The sequence below is a fragment of the Talpa occidentalis genome, unplaced genomic scaffold (assembly GCF_014898055.3).
Source record: "Talpa occidentalis isolate TD23 unplaced genomic scaffold, MPIMG_talOcc4v2.1 talOcc4.8, whole genome shotgun sequence".
NCBI classification, from domain to species: Eukaryota; Metazoa; Chordata; class Mammalia; order Eulipotyphla; family Talpidae; genus Talpa; species Talpa occidentalis.
Window position 1 is genome coordinate 92,260,726 of NW_023605194.1, and position 24,057 is coordinate 92,284,782.

Consider the following 24,057-nt stretch of genomic DNA (forward strand, 5'->3'; position numbering starts at 1 on the left):
TTAAATTTTTTTATGATATTCTCCCCCCAAATCAAAATTACAGTTCTATTATTTAGAATGGACATTAACTCTAGGTCTTTGGAGAACTTTTGCTAACTTAAGAAAAATTCTTTCAAGTGTGAATTCTGTAGTAGAGGATGTGATCGTTCCATGTTCAGACTCTACAATTTAAAGCTAAAATGGTTTTTAAAGGTTATAAAACCCATCCCCTTTATTTTATAGGTGATAAGATAGATTTCATTATCTCTCTGAAGGAGAGCTTCCCTTTATTATTAAAATATAGAAGTGAATTCAAATTTATCAGCAAAGAAATGCACACCACTGCATCTTCATCCCGGCCTGACCACCACCACCACCACCACCTTTTACCTGGATGACCATAGTAGCCTCTTAGCTGGCCTCACTCCTTCTGCCCTTGTCTGCCAATTCTATTCTCAGTACTTGTGAATAAACCTGAGGTCATGTCTCTCCTCTATACAAAACCCTCCAATGACTTCCTATATCACTCAGAATAAAAACTAAGGTCTTTACAACAGGCTACCAAGACTTAATATTTTAACCCTCTACTCCAGTGAGATCTTATTTGACCTAATCTTCGCAAAACACCTCTCCCTCTTATTGTGCTTCTGGATGTTCTCTTCTCGCATTTTCTCTAATATGCCGAGCATGCTTCCCAGGGTTCTGTGCATTCATTGACTCCTGTCTGGGATATTTTGTCCCTAGACAGATGCATGATTCATTCTTTCCTCTGCCAATGCCATATTCTCAGTGAGACCTCTCTTGAGCATGCCATACAAATTAAAGTCCAGGTCCACACTCCACCCTGCTATAATTTTCCATTTTTCACAGCATCCATCATGTTCTAATATACTATATAGACTACTCATTTATTATGGTCCTCTAATGACTTAATTGCAAGATCCACAGAAGCAACTTGTGCTGTTATTGTTGTTTGTTGGTGTTCTTTTTTGTGCCTCTTTTGTTAACTGATAGATCCCTGGAAACCATAAAGGTGCCTAGCATGTAACAGACTACTCATAAATATTTGTTGGATAAGTGAATATAGAAAAGAATGAAGATCCCCTGACAGTTCAAGGTCATGGATCATTCTTTATGTAAAATCACAGTGCTAATCATTTTTACTATCAGCTATGATAGGTCTTTCAAAATTATAAGTGGTAACAGGTTTCCCTCACTATTTGAAAATAGAATGTTCCTCTTTGGATTATTTGGTAATTACTTTTTGAAACTAGGAATGAGCAAAGTCCTTTTTTCTATATAAATTAGTAGCACTAATAGAATTTCCAGACTAAATAAAATAAACTAATCTCCCTAATTGTACCAAATAGGATTGTCTTACTTTTCAGTAATGGGGGAACTTATTCCCCATGTTTGCTGTGATCTGTATTTTGTGGGTTCTTTGAGATAAAACATGTCCCTTGAGTTTCTAGCTAAGCTATTTTAGACAGCTTTTTATACTGAGACCACAAATTTGATAGCATGAATTACAGATTGTAAAATATTTTTTTCTCTTTGATAACTCATCTTAACAAAAATATGACAAGATGACCACGTTTGTTTCCTGGGTCTTCATGATAAAAGTACTCAAAAAATGGTGGCTTATAATAACAGGAATGTAATGACTCACATTTTTGGAGGTGAGAATTGCAAAATCAAAGTGTCAGCAGGGCAATGTTCTCTTTGAAAACGGTAGTGGAAAACCTCTCCTTCCCTCTAATTCATTTCCAGGGGTTGTTGTCAACCCTTGGTTAATTTGCAGCTGTATCATTACAGTCTGTGCCCCAGTTGTCACATGACTTGTGTGCTGTATGAATACCTTCACGTGATGTTTTCCATTTCTTATAGGGAACATTTTTCATCTATTAGAAGCAATAAATCAGTACAGTAAAGTGGCAAACTATGAAATCAATATATAAAACTCTTCACTAAAGATAAAATATCTCTTTCCCTCCCTGCTCCCCTCCATTCCCTCCTTCATTATTAAATATTTTCAAACAATTTACCATATACTAGGAACCCAGCTACAAGTTAAGTGTAGAACAATAAGTAAAGCCAATTAATACTATTTTTATGTCTTACCAGGGATGTCTAATTTTTAGACACCTATGTTTAATAAGAAAAATACAAAAATAAATTTTATTTTTAGTGCAGAATGAGAAGTGCATGTGCAGCCAGAGCTCATAGGCTCCTGTTGGACCCTAGAAAGTTTCCCACAGAAAGTATTTCAAAGGTGGAAATTCTATGGGCCTTGAAAACAAACATTGTTTAAAAATGAACAATGATGTAAAATATATGTAAATTATTTTAAAAAAAGAACTATTAAATGTCTGAAACAGTTGAAATTGTGAATACTCACTGGATATTTAGAGATATTAAAGAATTTTTATAAATAAAAAAAAAAAAAAAACACCAAAGCTGAGACATGAAGGACTGGAATAGGGAAGGGGCATTCAAGGTAGACCCAAATCACGTTTAAAGTCTCAGGGCTCAGAGAACTTGGCATTGAGGGGCCATAGTTACTTAGTCTATAGAGCAGGGGCATGAGGGAGAAGGGCAAGGCTGAGGATGGGCTGGATGAAGGTGAAGAAATAAACAGCAAGTGGATCAGCTTCCTTCATCCCTGCCAAATAGCATGACCTCTTACTTCAGAAAGAAAAGTCATATCATGGAGAGTGATTTTGCTAGTTTGTGTTCTCCACTCCCCAAACAAAAGCACACAGCTCACACCAACTTAACTATTCACATCTTCTTCCCACCTTGCCTCCAACCTCCAAGGAAGGCATGGGCTTCTCTATCCCTTCCCTGCCTTGCTGAGCTCTAGATTATGGATCTGAGTCGATTTACCAAATCGCCTTGATGGCCAATTCACCAAACAAAGCAGCACAATCTCATACATCTTTCAATAATTTTCAAATTATAAAGTTTAAGTGTAAAAGAGGTTGAAAATTTCTAAACCTTTCCACAATGTTATCAGAGAGTGCTTTTTAGCATGTGAATTTTCTTCCTAGCACCACATCAAGTCAGTTGGCTTGCGCCTGCCTGGAGGCCCAGCTCTTTGCAGTGCAGTGCAGAGACCCATGTTCCTCCTGGAACATCAAAACAGGTGGGGCACAGAGGCTGCCGCCCATGGACTCGGGATGTCAGGGTGTCTTCACATGAGAGACTGAGATTCGGGTGCAGAGAAGGAGCACCCTGCATACATCATCTGAAAACAAGTCTCATGTAAAATATTCTTCATTATCCAGTTAAATATAATATTTAATGTCAATTTAAAAATAAGGATAATATAAGTATACATATACCCATGTGTACACACCTAGGCACTCTTTTTATGCCCCTAAATCTTACCCTTCTTTGCTCAGTAGTCACCTCTGGATTCTAAGATCAACATGTCAAGCTTTTGGTGTGTTGACTCTACCCTGCATCTTTTATTCATCAGACATATCCTCACTCTGCCCTAATATCCTCCAAGGTGCCACCAAGGAACTGTAGCAAAGATAGATCAAACATTCTTTAAAACTCGATTATCAAGATGAAATTAAAATGGAATGGTTGAAAAATACATTTGGGGAAATGGTCATTTGGTGAATTGGACATTGCTCTAAATTTATTTTTTTAAAGATGAATTATTGGGTTGATCTATGTTAGATCACATCCCCTCTTGTGTCTCCACCATAAAAATTCTAGCTAGAATTTTGCCATCTTATCAAGTTTTTCTCATTATTGGGAACATAACAAAAATGGAGAAATGGATGTTTTCTTGCTTTTTTTTTTTTTGTCTCCACTCTCTTGGGCTTATCCATTAGTAAACCCTGGTAAAAATGTGCTAAACATAGCAACTAAATGTGTGGTTGGTTTACAGTTGACATGTACTACTCCTTGGAAGGTCAGCTCACTCTGTGGGGCTCTGCACCTCGCTTGTCTGAGAAGAATCTCACAAAATGATGGCATTTTGAGACTGAGCCAGGATGCCATTAACACTGTGAATAACTCAGAATTCACAAGCAGGGAGTTTTCAATTCATCTTCATTTATTGGAGGTTTTCTGGACTGTTAACCTGAGTTTAGAGAGGACCCAAACTGACACTCCGAAGCTTGGAGACCGGTAGGTGAGAGGGTGGGAAATCCTCCTGTTGGCCACATGAATGCTCAGCAAATGCAATTGCAGATTACACTCACGTTCAGAGCCAATGGGATGATAGTTATACAGGGGAGAAATTGGGCTGGGGAGGGAATGTCTGGAGCCAGCAACCAAGTTGAGTCAGTAAATAGTCAAAGTATTTACTTTAAGTGCTGCTCTGTCTATGGAGATAAGTATTATGATTGTTACTCAGGTAGAATTACCAAAATATAGATCAGATCAGATCAGTAAGTAGTCAAAGTATTCAGTTTAAGTTCTACTGTGTCTATGGAGATAATTCTGATTGGTATTGCCAAATTCCTATTAAAGGAATTTCACTTGACCATTTCTCAGTCCTGGTGTTGTAAGCTGAGATTTCTCATTTTGTATACATCTGTGTTATTTTGCAGGGTTAGAGCAGTTTGTTGGAAGGATGCAAGACTTTCGATTTTACCAAGTAGCACTTACAAACAGGTAAGCAGGTGTGGTATTGTAAAGCTCGCAAAGTATAAATGAGGAATTCACTTAACCATAAATGAGGAATTCATTTAAATAAGAGTAGCATGAAAATTACAATAATTTTCAGGATTTGGCAAATGTCACCTAATTAATGTTTACAGTATTTGTTTTGGCTTAGTCTCTGGTTGGTATTTGCTGGTGCTACTTACTCTGCCAGGCAGCCCCACATAATATGGAATTGATTAGTTTTCTGACAAAAGATTTTTGTTAAGAAAGTTAAGTTTTTCAATCTGTGCTATAAAAATTGAGATAGATTTGTTTAACATTCTATATGAAGAATGTTAATCCTACCTTTTAAAATTGCTTTGTTGAATTTGCCAAAACTGGCCAGTACTAGTGAATGTAGAACAGTTAAAATGATTGATTATTTGGATGTCAAAGAAGAATGGAAGATAAGAGAAATGAGTAATTTAAAGTATTGTTCTATGTCTTGATGTTTCTAATCAACAAATAATCACATAGACTTGGATTAGTTTTAATGAATTGTGTCGTCATTTTAGGAATAGGTGATAAATCCTTTCTAGGGGTACTTAAAAGCATGTTGACCTCCATTCTGTTCAGAGATGCTGAAAATTTCTGCCTTACATGTCTTCTGAAGTTGCTTTACCAAACTTTGATGTGATATAATAGTGTACTGTCAAATGGATGAGTTGATCTTACTTTTTCCTATTAAAGAAGAAAAATAAATTCCTATTTCTTCAAGAGAGATGTAGGTGACCGTGGTGCATTTCCATATAACAAGAGTAACTCTTGTATGTTTGAGAAGCACTGGCCTTGAGGTGCTGTCATGGTGTGTCTATTGGCAATAGCAACATATTTTCTATTGTCTGTATTCTCAAGCAATGCCTAAAGAAAGGAACCTTGAAGGGGTTCTTTTTCGCCACTATTTTCACTATCTTTTAAATCACATTTAAAAAAAAATTCTAAAAAGGAATGTTGCATAAATTGGGGGGAGTAAAACTTTACTGGACAGTCACTTTGAAGTCATTGGCTCATCCCAATCAAAACCTGCTATCAGCTGCAAGTTGACAAGATTTAAGAAGGCATGAGTTCTCTTGCCTTAGAGAATGGGAAGCCGCTGCTTTTGGGGTAGGAGAGGAGATGTCTTGTCTGTCTCGTTTGACTTGGGTTATAGGTTTAGGATCCTGAAATGTCTGGAAATGTGTTATGAGGAAGGATGTCTACAAAGGAATGCCCAGTTCTGATCTAGAACAGTTATTTAGCCCTTAATAGAAGAAATTAAATATATCTGTCTGGAACTGGCATCTTCTTTGATTGTTGGCAGCTGCCATCTGCTCTGAAGCCATTGAAACATTTTAGGGTGCCAGACTCCATACTGATGACTCACAGGGAATCATGGGCACATGATCTTGGCTATGGTCCCTTTGCCTAAAATAGCAGCAGATAAAATGATACTTGTTTTCTTATTTCTTTCCCATGGATGAACTGGAGAGCCTACATGTAATGCTCACTCTTTTCAATATATTCCTGTTCCCTCTCAATGGTCCATCAGCCTAGACTCCTACAAGATTGCTACCTTTCCTCTAATTACAAATCACACATAAACTATTGTGATAATTTTGATATTTGAACAAATGGCTTAATTATCAGACCAGGGCTTGTGAGTGCTTTTAATGTAAAGAGTAAGCACTTGAGAATTAACTGGTTTTGATAGCCATTTCATGACATGAGTATATTTGGCCTGGAAAGAGTTTGATCTTAAGCGGTGCTTAATCCACGAATCTAAATGGATACAAGTCAAAAGAGCACAATAGTGATGTTCATTGGTAACAGCTCTTATAAATTCTGTCACTGTTGAGCTCCTTGCCTGACAGTGTTCCCCTTTATGCCCACAGGGAGATTCTGGAAGTGCTCTCTGGAGATCTGACTAGGCTGTATGTCCAACTACACTGCTGCAGCCCAGGCAGCCACCCTCAGATCCATCCCCAGGCTCAGTGGCTCTGCAGCCCTAATGATGCCGAAGACATGGCTTGGGACAGGGTGTCATGGCTGAATCTTGAAGCCTATCTTCTTTCTTTTGTAAATAACGATGTTGCTACTTCGTGGGTTTCACGTGTGTTCAGAAATAATACCCAGCTTAATCCAGGAGTGACCATTTCAATAGATATGGAAAGTGGACAATATCAGGTAAGTTGAGACATTGGGGTGTGTTCTATGGTTGCTGCAACAAATCAACACAAATTTAATGGCTTAAGCAACAGAAATTTATTCTCTTAGAGTTCTGAATGTCAGAAGTATGACATCTATGAAATTTAGAGACTGCCAGGGCTCTTCTCCCTCCAAAGACTCTGGGAGAGAATCCTTCTTTGCCTCCATCCAAGTTCTGGTGGCTTCTAGTGTTGCTTGGTTGAGGGCAGCGTCACTCCAGTCTCTCCCTCTGTTTCTACATGGCTGCCCTCTTTGTTTCTGTGTGTGTCAATTCTCCTCTATATCCAGGATGACCTCCATCCTGTGATCCTTCACTTTATTGCATCTGCAAAGACACTATGTCCAAATAAGGTCACATTCACACATTCCAGAGTTAATACTTGCATATATATGTATCTATTTGGGAAACAATTCAACCTTTTTACAAGGTGAAAACTGAGCTAGGTGATTGAATATTACCTCACTAAAATAGTGCAATATGATGTACGATATTGAAAAAAAAATAATTGGAAATATTCAGGCCTTAATTTTTTAGATATTTGTATCAAAATGATGATATATAAAAATCTGATATATAATATATATATAAATATATTAAATAACCCAAAATAGTGAAAACTGAGGTGCTTATTCTAATTAAATATTAAGAACCTATGAAACAAGGAGATTTCTGAAAATATTAAAAAGAGATCTACCATAAGATCCAGCAGTTCCACTTCTTGGTAAGAAGGCAAAAACACTATGAAGGGATCTGTGCACTCCTATGTTACTGCAGCACAATAGTAAAGTTATGGAAACAACATAAAAGCCAAGGGCAGAGGATGAATTAGGAAGATGTGATATATATGCACAAGGGAGTGCTGCTCACCTCTTAAAACATAGGCTTTGTTTTTGCCATTTGTGTCAAAATGGATGCAATGGAGGGGGTAATAGTGAGCAAAACAAGTTAGAAGGAGAAAGACAGACATCTAATGGTTTCACTTACAGAATATAGAGAAACAAAACAAAGGATCAGACAAAAACCAAACTGCTAACAAACCCTAGAAGTCTGACTGTAGAGTTGAGAGGACCAGAGAGGGAAGGAGTGGGCCCAATGGATTATGGTTTGCCTTGGGGTTGAGGGTGGTGTGGTGACATACTGTGGAAGTGTGATCCTATACCTCTGCGTCATACACAGCATTGTAAACCAATGTTGCCTTTATTAGAAAAAATCAAAAATCCCCAGTTATTTCATAGAAGTAATGTCCATTTTTATGTGTTAACATCAAACAATCAGTTGCAGTTAAATTTATAAAATCCGTGAGAAGGACAGATTAATAATTATCAAATGTGTTGCTTTACAATTTTTGGATGTTTATACAATTTTTGGATGTTTAGTAAATAATCTCATCCAAAATAAATAATAATTATCATTTTGAGGAACCACACCATTCCATTTGAATCCATGGTTTGACTTTTACAGGTGAATCAAAGTTAAAACTTTGATAACAGTAATTAACTTATACATTTTCACATGTTTTATATTATCATTCAGCTTTTTACTCCACAACCAACAGCAATAAGGATTCAGAGGAAGAAGGAGAACAACCTGGATTGGGAGCTTTGGCAGTATTTTGCTAGGAACTGCAGTGCTTTGGGAATGAAAAACAGTGGAGACTCGGAAAATCCTGATTCTGTCAACTGTCTTCAGCTTTCCAAGTAGGAACATTTTCACATTTTGGAGGAAGGAATTTAGGAGCTAATTTTAATAAACTAATGAGTTAGTAATAACCTCACTCACTTGGCTGGTAGAAACTCCCCTCCACCAGCACGTTTCTTGAGGTAGATCCTTTAAGGACTCCTCTCTCAACTGAGTTTTGAACTATGTTTAAAATTCTCAGAGGAGATAAAGAATATCTCGTTGACTTTCTCATACGTGCTTTATGATCTGATTTTCAGATTGCTGTAAACTTTACTGATATTAATTAAATTTTTATGTCCTCAGGAAAATGTTTGTGCGTTTCCCCCCGTAATGCTCCTGTCTTCTTTGTCTATGAAATATATGGGATACATTTGTTTTCCTAGAATGAAGAATTCAAGCTATTATTAATACCATGGAGCAATGTCTCAGACTTTGTAATGTCTATTTCATCAAAGCCATCAAAAACTTTTCATGATTTGAAATTTCTTTCATCAACAATGTTACTACCTATTCCCATGGTAACATCACATTCAGCATCCTAACACCCAGACCGAGCCATCATCCTGGGTACAGTGACTTCTGTAATACCCTGTCTCCTCAAAAGTTTGTGAAAGCCACACAAATAAGACTTTATTTCCATGGTCAATACTGTACCACTGACAGTCCTGTCAGTCGCACAGGTACTATGCGTTCGATAAAATCACCTTCACAGAGAGGTAGTGGTCATTACAAGGTTTTGATTCTGTGTGCTTTTCACTATAAATTTCATTTTTAAGAAGGTTTAGGTTATTGTTACTTATTTAAAAATACATAGAGCATGACAGATTCCAAACTGCAAATAGGGAAATGGTTTCCTATGCTGAGTATTTAGGGAGAGATTTGTAATTTTTCCTGTCTGTCATATCACATTGTTAGAGAATCAATTTCTAGAAGCTGTGGGGTCAAGGCATTATCATACCCTGCATTTGACTTATAATTAATTCACTAAGTGTTTTGTTTGGTTTGCTCTGGAATATAACTGAGTATACTCAAAATAAAGAGAAGGAGCAAGATTAGGAGTTAACAACTGTAGCCTAAAAAGGAATTGATCTTCCTGACTTCACATTCAACAATTTATGGGGAATGCTTGCTTTCCTTTATAGTGAAAATCTCATCTGCCCTACACAATTCATAAATATCTGACCATAATCGAGAACACAGTTCACAATATTTTAAGATGTGAGTAGCTGGAGAACTATAAGTAAGCATGATCACTACTATGGGAATGGTACATATCTAGCCTCTTTTTTTTTAAGAGTTATTTATTTATGCATATGAGAGGTGGGGTACAGGCCAGAGGCAAGGGAGGTGAGAGGATCCACCAGAGACAGAGTGGGGAACAGAACAGGCAGATTGACCAAAGTATACTGCTGAGGGGAGCAGTGGGTGAGTCAGGAGAGGTCTGCTGTGCCATATGAGTTGTTCCCTGGCTGGCTGGGAATTGAACTCGTGTTGCAGTGGTTGCGGATATCTTCACAGGTTGCATCTTAACCCTTGTGCCATCAAGGAGGCCCCCATATCTAGACTCTTATTAAGAATCAGGTCATGCTGGAATTATCTGCCTTGTAAGTAATGTACACCTTTAAAAAAGAGCAGAATACCACTGTCTTAGTGCCATATGTTAAATAAGATAATAAAGAAGGACTAGTTCTATTAAATACTCACATATATGGGCATGGTGTGCAAACACATCTGAAGAGGTATGAAACTATATCCTAAGCCAGCATTACCACACTAACAAATAACAGAATTTAAAAGGTCTTCACCCTCTATTAATAATAAAAAGAAACAAAATGGAAGTTTGTTAACTTCACTGTGCATTTGAACCCAAACTTTGTAATCTTCACTGTCTTTTGATTAGTTTCAGTAAATGCCTCCCCAGGCATATATGCCACGTGGTAGATAGAGGTGAAAGCAGTCCCCTATCCCTCTTCAGGGCAGCTTGAAAATGACCTCACCTTCACAATCCCATTTGACTGAGACGTTGATGACACTCATTCCAGTATTCAAGGATGAATTAAAAATTGTCATGAGTGTCGACACAATTAAAGAGAAACTGATTTTTGTGTTGATTAACATACTCATCATCCTTGAAGGGTTTACACGGTGAATTTCTCAAGAGGCTGTAAGTGTATCCACAGGTGCGTTGATGTTCCTTAACAGTTTTCTGATGCTTATGTTCACAGATGTCAGTGCCACAGTCATGCCGAGATCTGTGACACCACCAGCCAGCTGTATCGATGCCTCTGTGCTCAGCAGGCCTTCACAGGAGCCCTGCATGTGAGTTCTCTATTTTGTGTATGGAAAACTTGAGAAAAACAGGACGAGTGTTGGTGACTAAATTCCGTAAACTTAATTTTGGTCTAACATCAGATTATAAATAGGAATAAATTAATATGAACCTTATACATTAGTTCAGAAAAAAAAATTGTAGAGAAAGAAAAATGATCAATTGCATTGGGAATTTAATGAAGAAATTAACTCTGAAGGAAAGAACAACCAACATGTGATGATCTGTGATGGGCTGTTGAAAGGTATTTGTGTCCTATCAACCAAGGACGAATTAACATTTCTCTGGAAAGCAAACAGTTTCTCTGCTACTCTGACTCTCATTTCTGAGAGTAGACTAGATGTAGGTTTTTCCATACCAAGTACTTCTCTAATTCTCTGTGGACACAAACTTGAGGTCCTACAATTCAATTCAACATTGACACCAACCAGAGTTAGCAAAACCCACAGATTGAGGGTTCAGTCCCCCAAGAATGCACCTACATCAGATACCAATTGCAAGCGGTAGATCCCGAGGTGATCCCCAACTTTTGTAAGGTTTGACTACAAGTCAAACATTTTCAAGATCTCTCCATACTATTTGATAATTTGCTAGAATGACTTCCAGAACTTAAGAAGTGGTTTGCTTACTTGATTACTATGCATTATAAAGAGGTAAACTCGAGAATAGTCAGATGAAAGGGATGCAATGGGCAAGGTAGGAGCAAGGATCATCAAGCTACAGTGTCCTCCTTGGGCATGCCACTCTCCTGGCATCTCCACTTTCTTTATGGAAGCCCTCTTGATCCCCTTTGGCTAGAGATTTTGTGGAAGCTTCATTACACAGGCACAACTGGTTAAATCATTGGCCAGTTCTGGCACTTCTTCCCCTCCCAAGGGGTCCAGGAGAGAGGCTGAAAGTTCTAACCTTTGATCACGTGGTTGGTGGCCCAGCAAGCAGCCCACCATCCCTAGGGTCTGTCCAAAAACCACCCCATTAACATAAATGTGTGTATAGTTAAAATTGATTTATTTTGAATGATAGAAGATGTTCCATTTACCTTTATTGCTCTGGAGCTATTTCAGGAGCCAGGGGTAGGAACCAAATATTATAAGAAAAGATGCCCACTGTAGCTCTGATCATGGACATGGCCAGTTTTTAGGAGCTGTGTACCAGCAACCAAGTATGTATTACTTATTATGTCACAATGCTTAATACACAAATACTCATAATAGGAAAAGTGCAAGCTAATAAAAAGGAGTGATTATATGAGCATGTCATTTACAAAGGAAGATTTGATAATATTCAATAAACTCATGAAAGATTACCTGGCCTCAGTTTTAATCAGGAAAGTGAAAAGTGTAAAAATGTTTTTAATCTATCAAATTAGTAAAAATTTTATAAAGTCTGATAACATGATTTGTGAAAATATGAACTTTTATACATCATTGATGGGACTGCCAATTTGTATAATAGTTTTAGAGAATACTTTGACCATATTTGCTAAAATTGGAGTTGCAAGTATATTGAATTACCTTATATAATTGTCATCATCCTAAAAAAAGCAATTATCCAGTATCAGTGAACAGAAAGGTTACCTTTGCATCTTTTTACATAAATATGGGATCACATGTTAATATTTCTCCATATTTGAAATAGCAGCCCCCTTTCATACACCCTTGTGTGACTTGTGAACGCCTCTGCCTCCTAGACTTTGCCCAGTACTCATATTTAATCAGTCATTTCATGCCTGTCTGTGGTTTGTTTCATAGGATATCTTGTTTTTAAAAACCATCTGTCAAGGTTTTGGCCAACCCCTTTTCTGTCTTCTGAGGCTCTTAATCTGATTTAGTTTATTTTTGACTACAGCATGAGTGTGTATATAGTTCAATGGCAAGAACATTATCTGAAAGGCAGTTTCCTGTAGCACATTTAAGATGTAGTTCTGCTCCTCAGTTTCAACTGAGTCTTTGATTGGATTTCAGCCCCCTTTCCTTTCCTTCTTTCTCAAACTGAAACTTTCATGTTCTAATTCAGATGTGCCTTTGAACTTGTTCTCCAAGTCATTGCTTTAAATTGCTGGTCTTTGTATTTATAAGTTTAGTCTTCATCACTAGTTGGTAATTGCTTTGAAAGAAGGACTCTTTTATATGTATATATTTTTGATTTCTAACATCTGGAGGCTTTGAATTTGATTTGATTAGTACATCATGAGGAAAATCTTTTTAAAAAGCATTGATTTTAACACGTTTGATTGTATGGCTTATCATGTTGTCACAGAAAGGAAATTAATTGGAGTAACTTGCTTGATTCACTCTTTATTCAACCATAACTGTGTGCTTAAAATTTTAGCAATTTGATATATTCTTGATTTGAAAGTTAAAGTGACATTTATTCTATTATTTTAGTGTTCTCTCCTTTTGATCCTTTAAGATGAATACTTTTTTCCGGTAATTGGTGATATCTTTCATTAAACTCATCCCTTCTCCCCAAGCTCACTAATCACCCAATTGAAATACTGCTTTGGTATGAATTTAGTAGGCCTCCTTGATGTAGCCAGTATGGTGTGTGCAAATGAGGGGTGGCTAAGACTACTGTGTGATGTGTTGTCACCTGGGCATCTCTTGCTTCATTTTCACTAGTGGGTTCCCACCTCTACCCTCATTCCACCCCCACCCCACCTCCCTCTTGCTCTGATGCCCCATCCCATTTTACTTCCTCTTCCCCTAATTGCTCACAATGTAGTGATTGATATTTTTTGATTCTGGGATGATTTCATGCTTCTCTTTAAAAATAGCGCCATTAAATGAATCAAGTCTCATGATTGGTTTCAGAAATCAAATTGGGATTTTCAGATTTGGTCTCAGATGGTGACTGTTGCATTATGAACTAGTGAAATAATTAACTATAATTTAGATTGAGAATATATTTTAATGCTGCTAATTCAGACATTAAGTGCCTCTTGAAAACAAAATTTTAGAAGTTGACTTTTTCATTATTTTCTTCCTTGATGTATTTTGATAATTCATTTAGCCATAAGTAATAATTTAGCCATAATAATAATAATAACAAATAATGCATTTAGCCACAAATAAATCATCAAATAACATTCCCTTAGCAAAGTTTGGCAAATGCTGCTAAAGGAAGAAAAGTCAATAGATATTTAAGTATATGATTTCTCAGTCCTGTGATATTTTTAACAGTATACCAAAAATGCTCTGAATGCATAAGTAAACGTGACATTGTCTTCTTGTTATCATTGAATGCATTTTAAGATATAAAATAACTGAAAAAGTTGTCTTTCAGTAATTTGAAAGTATACTTAGCCAAATATTTTTAATGTTGTTCCACTTTTTAAAATAATACGTTTTAAAATAAGCCTTTCATTTTCTGTTGGAACCAACGATCTTTTTAAAGATCTGGACATGATCCAAAAAGAATGTCTTCAATTTCACAGTATTATGCTAACCATTAATAACATTGCTCAATAAACAGGACTTTTGTGAATTATATTACAGCCATTTGGCAAACAGATGAAAACGTAATCCTTGAGAATATGCCAGTTCTTGGCAATTGTCAATCCTATGAGGAAGTGTTTTTAACAGAAATGAAAAATGAATGAAATTGGAACAAAGTAGAGTGGTGAAGTCAGAAGCCTTCTCCTATGTGTAGCCATTCTAGGGAATTTCTGGAGGAAACACTGGATGTTACAAACAGGTGGTCCACAGGTGCGAACGGTGCTTGAACAGTTTTTATTTAATTTCCAACAAGGTTTTTCTCTTAAAAAAATAAAAATTTGACTTCTCTGAGTTAGAAAGTAGCCCGACACGGTGTCTTCCATGACAGTAACTGCTGACTGGGGAAGCAGGTCCTCCAGAGCAGCACCTAACAGCACCATTATCATCATGAACCTGCCTTATATTGGGTGACCTCACCTGGGCAACTACCTGGTTTTCAGAGACTCAGAGTCTATGAACCCTAAAAAGCAAGAAATATAGTATTTTGAAACTTGCACTAGGAGCACTAATCCATGACTAGGCATAGCAGTTGCAATGGTCTATTTCATAGCTTCATTTATATTTTAAAATCAATAAATCAAAACAATTTAAGAAAGTCTATTGCCAAAGACTGAACTGACACTGAGATGAACTTAAACCCACAGTTAGGTTTCTTAAATATTCCCTTACATCTTGAAAGATCTAAAACATCACCCCGGGGAGGTTCCTGATTCTCTTCAGTGTTATTGCATGAAGAACTCTGCTCATTTAGGTATTATATTGGTGAAGTTAAAGCTTTGATTTTAATGTATGATGTGTAGCCTCAATCCTAATGGCCTTATGTCATTAACAGAATGATTACAGAAAATGTGTTACATTTCTATCCCAGAACTGAATGAAGCAGTGAATCATTAATGAATGAAGCAGTGGGTTCATTTTCATATTCATCTAGGGCAAAACAAATCCTCAAAGAGTACATACTGTTCAGTAACTTTCAGGTAGTCTTTCATAGCAAAAGGTTGGAGGAGTCATTTGATAAATTCAGTTTTATTTGGATAATATATAATCGGTCACTTAGACATGTATTTTTGATTTTTTGAAATGAATTTATCTGGTGATAATTGTAAATTCATATACAGCTGTAAGAAATAACACAATTATCTTTTCAAAAAAATTTATTGGAGCAATGCTAGTTTACATCCCTGATTGTTTCAGAAGTATTGCCATAGTGCACCCACCACCAAAACACCCATATTCTGCCTCCATAGTCCATTGATCTCCCCCCTTTCTGGTTGACTATTTTCTAAAGTTTTCAAGGGTTACTTTTAAAATTTGGCTTTATCTGACTTTTTTTTTATTTCTTTATATTCCACTTTAAGAGAAAGCATCTGGTGTTTATCTTTCTCCTTCTGACTTATTTTCCTTAGCATAAATCCCTCCATCTCTATCCCTGTTGCTCCAAAAGTCAAGAGCTTATATATACTTTTTATTTTTATTTTTTTAAAGATTTATTTATTTATACAAGAACCAGGGTATAAGCCAGATGCGTGGGAGGATGAAAGGATTCACCAGAGACAGAGCAAGGAACAGAACAGGCAGACTGATGAAATAACACTGCCAAGGGGAGCAGTGGGCGAGGCAGGAGAGGTCTGCCGCACCATGTGGGACCCTCTCTGGCCGGCCAGGATTGAATCTGCACTGCAGAGGCTGCAGACAGCTTCACAGCGTGGTGCTCTACCGCCTGCACCACCAGGGGAGGCCCTATATATATTTTTTTAATATAGTTGAGTAGTGGGCAACACGTCTTCTTGATCCACTCATCGGTTTCGGGGCATTTAGTATGTTCCCACTTCTGGCTATTGTAAATAGAACTGCAATGAACATGGGTGTGCAAATTTCCCATCAATTTAGTGTTTTGTATTACAAAACTATTTTTTTTTTTTGCATTGCTCACAGAGATATTACTCTGACTGTATTTCTTATATATTATTTCTCATACCTTTCACCCAATTTGACATGTTAGCATCCTTCCAGGAGTACTATTTGCATATAATAAAATACATCCATTTAAAAATGTATAGTTTGATGAGTTTTAGCAAGTGTATGTCCTGTGTAGTCACCAGCCTAATTAAGAGATAGAATGTCTCCCACTCCCCAAACATTTTCTTGTGTTCCTTTGCACTCAATCCCTCCATTCAAATCTCAAGCCCAGGTAACTGGTGTCAATATAGATTAGTTTTGCCTGTTCTAAAATTTCATATCATAGAATTATTCATTATGAATTCTTTTGGTACATAGGTTTCTGAATCTCAACACCCCCCTACCCCCAACACACACATACACCAGTGCTTTCTTTTAGACCGTTTACTAACTCCTATGCTATTAACTTTATTGCAAGTAAAATACCTCTGGCTGACCTGCTCAGGAAGTCCATTATAACTATCAAGAAGAATGTGTTTAAAATTAGTCTTTTTCCTGGTCCCTTATTTAGGTTTTCTAAATTCCTGCTATGAGTGGGACCATCCAGTATTTTTCTCTTTTTTTTCTGGCTTATTTCACTGAGCACGATCCCTTCCAGCTCCATCCATGTTGCTGCAAATTGCGTGAGTTTATCTTTCTTGATTGCTGAGTAATATTCCATGTAAAAATCAAAATCAACAAGCAGCTATAAACCAGAGACACACTATGGGAGGGAGGGAAGAAGGGAGTAGGATCAAAACAAGGGGGGTGGGGGATGGGAATTGTATGGGGACTATAACCATGATGAAAATGCATACATTGTGCAAAAATGAAAAATAATGTAAAAATATATAAAATAAAATAAAAAAGATAAAAAGTTAAAAAAAAAAGAAGAATGTGTTCTGTCTATAAGTTCAGAATACAACCTTGAAATTGGGAGATTGGGTGTATTTTCTGTATGTCAACTAACATGACAACATAGATACAGTATAAATACTACTATTCTTTTCCTCTTTTATATCTTGCACTTTTCTTAGTTGTTCTGAGAGTTAAAATTTGGGGAACTCACAGTTTAGAGTTGAATCCTTGTGCGTTTTCATTTTCTTTTAATAGCTACACTCACTTTTGGGGGGCTCTCGGCCAAGAGTGATGCAATGATTGTTTCCTCTGCCAAGCACTGGCACTTTGTTGGCTACTTAACTATTCTTTCATCATTTTGTGACATCATTACCTGCAAGGGTGGCCAAGCATTCACAGAGCAATTTATTAGTAACTGTGAATACTTCTCTTATTCCTTGTCTCTGATTTGTGAGCTTTTTATAACATTAATCATGTTTTTTATGAATTAACTACAATCAAACTATCAGTAGGCATTTTTGTTAGTATTCTAAATAGCTGAGCCAATATAAAACATTTTATAAGTCTTCCTAGCATTCAATAGCTTGAATTGTACCAACATCACACTCTATAATGCTTGTGCTGTAAATGAATATTTCCAGTTATTTTAAAGTGTGTTCCTTTGAGCACTAAGGTCCAAAGTATGAGTCATCATGACTGACTTATGTCATATTTTTATTACACATCAAGCTTTGCCACTACTTATACTTTGTTTGCTCACAGAGAGATTTTACTCTGAATGGATTTCTTAAGTATCTAATATTTGCAATACTAATGAATTGATTTATTTTCATGTAACTATCATTTAGGTAGTTCATATTATTCCATCTACAATAAATGTATGTTCATTGAGTCAAACAGGTCAAGAATGCTATTTCCTATCTGACATCATTAATCTTTGACAAACACTTGCACAAATTATTCCCTTGGTCGACATATGTGCATAATTGCATTTAAAATTTAAGTTAAAACCATGAAAAAGTGGTTAAGAGACTGGGGATTAGAAGTGTCAACTTTATAGGGAAACAGATAGATATAATAAAAATATCGAAATGACAAAATGTGATATTTTAAAAGAAAAGAATAAATAATTTTCCAAAGTTGAGGGATGACATTCTATTGAATTCTAAGCAGGTTAAGAAAATAGTCATCTGTAGATAAACTATAATAAATCTGATGATCACCAAAGGCCAAGAGTTGAAACTGAAAGTAGACAAAGTGGAAAAGACTACAGACAGGGAATATAATTGCAAATTCATATACATCTGTAAGAAATATTACAAGTGATAACATTGACTTTATCAAGTCACAGTGGCAGCCTGGAAAAAAGGAATAGTTTCCTTGAAGTGGAAAGAAAGCTACCAACAAACCTAGACTTAAGGGGGGGAAAAATGCATTATCTGTAACAAAAATTTATTAATTTTACCACCAGTAGAGACTTGCTAAAATGATTTTTAAGGATGTATTTTATGAAGAAATGTATTTCATGAAGAAATATAATTATCACTGATAAAAGGCCTGATATGTGGAGTTGGGAGTAAATAAACTAGCATATGTATGTATGTATGTACATATATATATGTAATCTGTGTTAAATAATACTTTAAAAGGTAATACATTTAATATTATAAACTGCATTAATAGTGTTATATATGGCAGAATGTAAAAATAGCAAATGACACTAAAATAGACATTAGAAATAGAATTAAGGGCAAGGGAAATACCAAACTCTAGCCTCTTCTCACTGTCCTGTCACACCTACAGGTGAAGGAGCTCAGGTGACAGGTGCACAACTTCTTAAGACCAGGACCTAATCATAGAAATATACTACTCCTCCCCTCCACCCACACTCCACCACCACATCACTAAAGGCCTATTTGGAGGAGTTTTACCCAGTACATCATGTCCAACTTTCAAAAAACATTAAATTGCATGCTTAAAGACAAATGTAGTTTGAATAGACAGAGCTAAACTGAGATATGGCAAGGGTTTTTGAATCACCACATTGGGAACTTAAAGCCACAATGATTAATATGTTAAGGTTTCTAATGGGAAGAGTAGATGGCATGGAAGAACAGATGGCCGATGTAGACAGGAGACAAAATTGCTAGAGAAATAAAAAATGCTGGATATCAAAGACATTGTAACAGAAATGAAGAAAGCCTTTGATAGATTGGTCGGTGTACTAACTATAACTAAGGATAGACTCTCAGAGCTTGAGGATGTGCTGAACCAAAACCAACTTCCCAACCTGAAAAGCAGAGAGAAAAGCACTTGAATGAGCAGAAGGAGCAGGACAGTCAACAGTAGGACAATAGCAGAATATGTACCATACATGTAGTGAGAATACCAGAAAGAGAAAAAAAAAATTGAAGCAATAATTACTGAGAATTTTTCAGATTCACATCAGACACCAAGCCACTAATCCAGGAAACTCAGGTACCACAGATCAAGCTACAACAATCCAAAAATCTACACCCAGACATAAACTTACTCAAACAAGAAAAATCAAAGATCAAGAAAAACTTCTTAAACCAGAAAGATGTCCTCCCTGGTGGCACAAGGGGCTAAGCACCGCACTATGAAGCAATCTGCAGCCTCTGCAGCATGAGTTTGATCCCCAGTTGGCCAGGGAGCAACCCACATAGCAAAGCAGACCTCTCCAGTCTCGCCTGCTGCTCCCCTCAGCAGTGTATTTCAGTCAGTCTGCCTGTTCTGTTCCCCACTCTGTCTCTGGTGAATCCTCTCACCCCCTGCACTCTGGCCTGTACCCCAGCTCTTATATGCATAAATAAATAGATCTTTAAAAAAAAACAGAAAGAAGAAAAAGCACTGAGAGATAGAAGCATAATATAAAAATTGCATCTGGCTTCTCAGAAACCATGCATGAGATGAGTGAAATATTTCAAGTGTTGAGAGGCGAGAGCCCCAGCACGAACTTTAGGAGGCATCAAAAGACTTAGTAATCAAGATAAGAAATATTTCAATGTAGCACTTTAAAGAGTTCAAATTGGTACAAAAATCTATGATGAAAAAACATTAAAAATTTAAGACAAGTCCTTGTCTTATGACCCTATGTTATTTTCGCAAAAGGAAATTAGGTTCGTATCAGTAATGGTTCTTTGCCTAGTGGTTTTGTAAGGCTTTCTTTTCTTCATCTCATGTGAGGGTTGACTATGGTTTGGAAACAGATGGGACAAAAAGGTACATTGTTCTCCTTTCATCCCAGTCTTTAGCATGTCTTAGCTTGGCAATAGTGCTGAGACCGGGAGAGATGTACCTAAAACGCAAGCATGCAAAGTTCTAAATTTAAAAAAGCTCCTTTAAGGTACATTAATATTAGGTAAATGAAACTTTTGTGAAAAGTTTAATTGAGGATATAATATAGGGATTAATTACACAAGGATGAAAGATATAAGTCTAAACTTTTAAGAACCTCACTGTGTAAATCAGAAGTAGAGGGCAAAATCTGATAGAACAGGAAGGAGAAATTAACAAATCTACTGTCAGTGTTGAAGACTTTAATACATCTCATTTAGTCATTGATCAAACAGGCAGTCAAAAAACAAAAGAAAATCATTACTAAAGATTGAACTAATTTGAAGCTTGAATTGATAGATTCCTGCATCCAACAATGAGAAAATACACATTATTGTCAAGATCACATGGAAAAATTAATGAACATTGATCATGCACTAAAAGATAAAGGTAGTTTTAACAAATTATATAAAAGTTGTAATCACAACACAGTACACACATTAAGTAAACTGTTCTAAGTGAATGAATGCAATCAAACTTAAACACTATGAAAACTAATAAAAAATGAATAAAGAGAAAAAAACAACTAAAATCATGACCCTTTTATTAATCCACCAAAATGTTACTGAGTATTCATTTGCCAAGTAGTAGGTTTACATCTGTAATCAAAACACAACTATTCCTGTGCTTGAAGAGTTTACACTTTCTTAGGAGTGATGATGAAGGCAGTGGGGGGGGGGTGGTAAGATTAAGTAAATGAGCTGAAGATATAATGCACATATGTAATAGTATGTTAATGGTTTGTTTTAGGGAACAGTCCTTTAATTTGTCAGTTAACATGTGGAAGCCACAAAAAGAAAATCAAATCAGGATACCGCCAGAAATAAAATGTATTGCTCAGTCTTACTTGTAAACACAATCCTAAAATATCTTTATATAAGAAACCAAATCTACCTATTTATATAAACAGTAATATATTATAACTGTGATAGTCAAATTGGAGTTTTCCCAGGAATGCAAGTGGAAATTTAATATTAATAAATGTGTTAATGTAATTCATGTAATTCATGAGGAAAGGGAAATTGTTAAGATTATTTCAATAGATTTGGAATAAACACAGTTGATAACACCCATCCAGATAAATATTAAGATGAATATCTGTGTTCCTGGAAAGAGCATATACAAGATGGTGAATCCATTAAAGTATTCTCTTTAAAATCAGGAAATAACAGGCTTGTTCAGTATGATAAAAAAGAAATAAAAACAAAGAACTTTACTATCAATATCTGAGGACAAGATGATTGAGTCAGAAAATGCAAAAAAGTTAAGTTATTAAATAGAGATCAGCAAAGTAGCTAGATACAGCCGAGATGGCTAGAATTCTAGTTGCTGATGAAGATACAGGTTACTGAGGACTCATACAGCATTTATGGAAAGGGGCCTGTACTGCAAATCAGCAATTTTCAATATTTAAATGGAATATTTATATATAATTTAAATGAATATAAATGACCCATCCTCTATTTTATATACACGCACATACATAAATGGATGAAATAATCCATCGATATTCAGACACTTGAGTGTAAAGTCTTGCCGTGGAATGATACATACAGTATACCATTTATACAGAATTTTAAGGCATGCAAAATACTTTGTTACTAAGTAATATGTGCTCATAAAAAGTAAAAATCAAAAAGTGTTACCAAGTAATACATACCCATAAAGGATAAATTGGGCATGAATATTACCATAGTCAGGTGTCATGGGTGGTGTTAAATATAAATTGGCAGTGTTTTATTTAAGTGAAATGGTGAATGAAAAAGCACAGTTGTTTGCTTTCGTAGTTAAAATTTTGTACCTTTTATTATATGTTTCATTATAATTTACCTAAAATATGATTTTTGAAATAACAGGAACCTATCATCTATGTTAAGTGTGGATGCTGCTACTGAGGATAGTGTACAGGTGACAGTTTTTAACATGAAATTACCATTGCTTCATTCATGGTCCCTGAGCTCTAGTTCATTGTGAAGACTGATCATTTGCTACCTTATTTCAACAAATATGAAACGCCTTCAATGTCTCCAGCACAACCATAACATCTTGATTACAGATGCAAGTGTTTGAAAATATTGAAGGACTTTCATTTGTGAAATTCAGAAAGATTCCCTGGTAAACAATAATTACTGTAATAAATGGAGATGACTTTAGTGCAAACAAATTATCCAGACTGACAATTTGTAATTAGTGAATAATGTAAGTATCAGTGACATTTTAAATCTTAAAAGAAAAAATTAAATGCAGCTATACTAATGAAAGTGTTTATTAAATTTATCTAGTGCTCAAGTCTAACACAAGATAAAATTTCGAGAATGAAAATGACTTTCTATCTACGCAGCAACGCAAATGCATTTTCACATCTACCCATTAAGTTTAAAGGAACTCTAAAACTAAAGAAACAGATAATGGATTATGTTCCTTAATGTATGAATCCATATTAATATTAAACATTATTTTGAAGACTTGCATATTTTAATAAATGAGCCATTTTTTCTTCTTTGGTTTCCATTATCAAACAGTTCAGCTTATGGTCTACAAATGTGTTCTATCCCAGGCTGCATTTTCTGGCCTGTCAGTAGGGTTACATTGTTCTGGTGTAGCCATTTCCCATAAGTGTGAACATACCTCATTTTTTCCCTTTTGCAGTCTTGTGGGAATCTGGCATATCTCACATGCATTTTTCTTTTTTTTTATTTAGTGCTCTATAAAAGTCCTACACCTAAAGAGAAAGAGGGAGTAAAGAAAGGCAGGCAGCACAAAGGAGAAATCCAATATCAAATAACATAGGTTATTTACAATCACTGGGTGACTCCAGGATCCTTCATGGTGGTGCTTTTGTCTCATTCAGCAATTAGAAAGTCTGTATCCAGTAGCTGTAGTAAGTCTCAGAACTCCCGGTGCTTAAAAGTGGCAAGACCGTCAGTTATATAGAGGCCACTTGCTCCAATGAAGCAGTGCAGACTGCAGTCTCTATTTTTGCAAATGTAGATTTTGTTTCACATACTATTAAAATCTGTTTTACTGGCTGATGTTCCAATCTGCTGTTGACTTTTGTCTATAGCGGTACAGACAAGCATTGCATGAAAACTTCTAGAAGTAACACCTGGTATTTACAGTTGAAGTGTGAGACATGCTCTATATGTTAAGTGTTCTTGAATAATATATTGCCGCCAATGTCTGATTAGTATTGTCCAAGAGTATTAGTAGTTATTTAATTTATGCCATTTCAGCACTTAGCAGGTAAGCAAATTTTCTACCTTGTGGACATTCATATGAGAATTTCTAAAAGGGAAACAGTAATTACTGAGAAAGGAGTATTTCACTGAAGGGTAATTACATGAGCATTTCTGTCTTCTCAATGGAGAAGCCTGGCAATTATTTTGGATTCACTAATTGAGATATATAGTAAGTCAGGTGGCACTACAGGAAACATATTGCATTTACCTTTATATTTATTATTAAATAATAGACAAATTAAGGTACAGTATTTAACATGTCATGATGTAAACAGTCCACTCAGTCATTAATTCATTCACTAAGCAGTCAACAGACATATATTTATCACC

The 24,057-nt window shown here is 36.0% G+C and overlaps 1 protein-coding gene across 1 annotated transcript in view; it reads left to right on the forward strand.

Moving 5' to 3' along the window:
- USH2A (usherin) overlaps window positions 1-24,057 on the forward strand; it is a 635,462-nt gene that overhangs the window by 59,005 nt on the left and 552,400 nt on the right. The window contains 6 exon segments of the mRNA XM_037497740.2: window positions 4,551-4,614; window positions 6,516-6,808; window positions 8,343-8,528; window positions 9,010-9,180; window positions 9,183-9,225; window positions 10,735-10,828. Of these exon segments, the coding sequence (XP_037353637.1) occupies window positions 4,551-4,614; window positions 6,516-6,808; window positions 8,343-8,528; window positions 9,010-9,180; window positions 9,183-9,225; window positions 10,735-10,828 (851 nt within the window).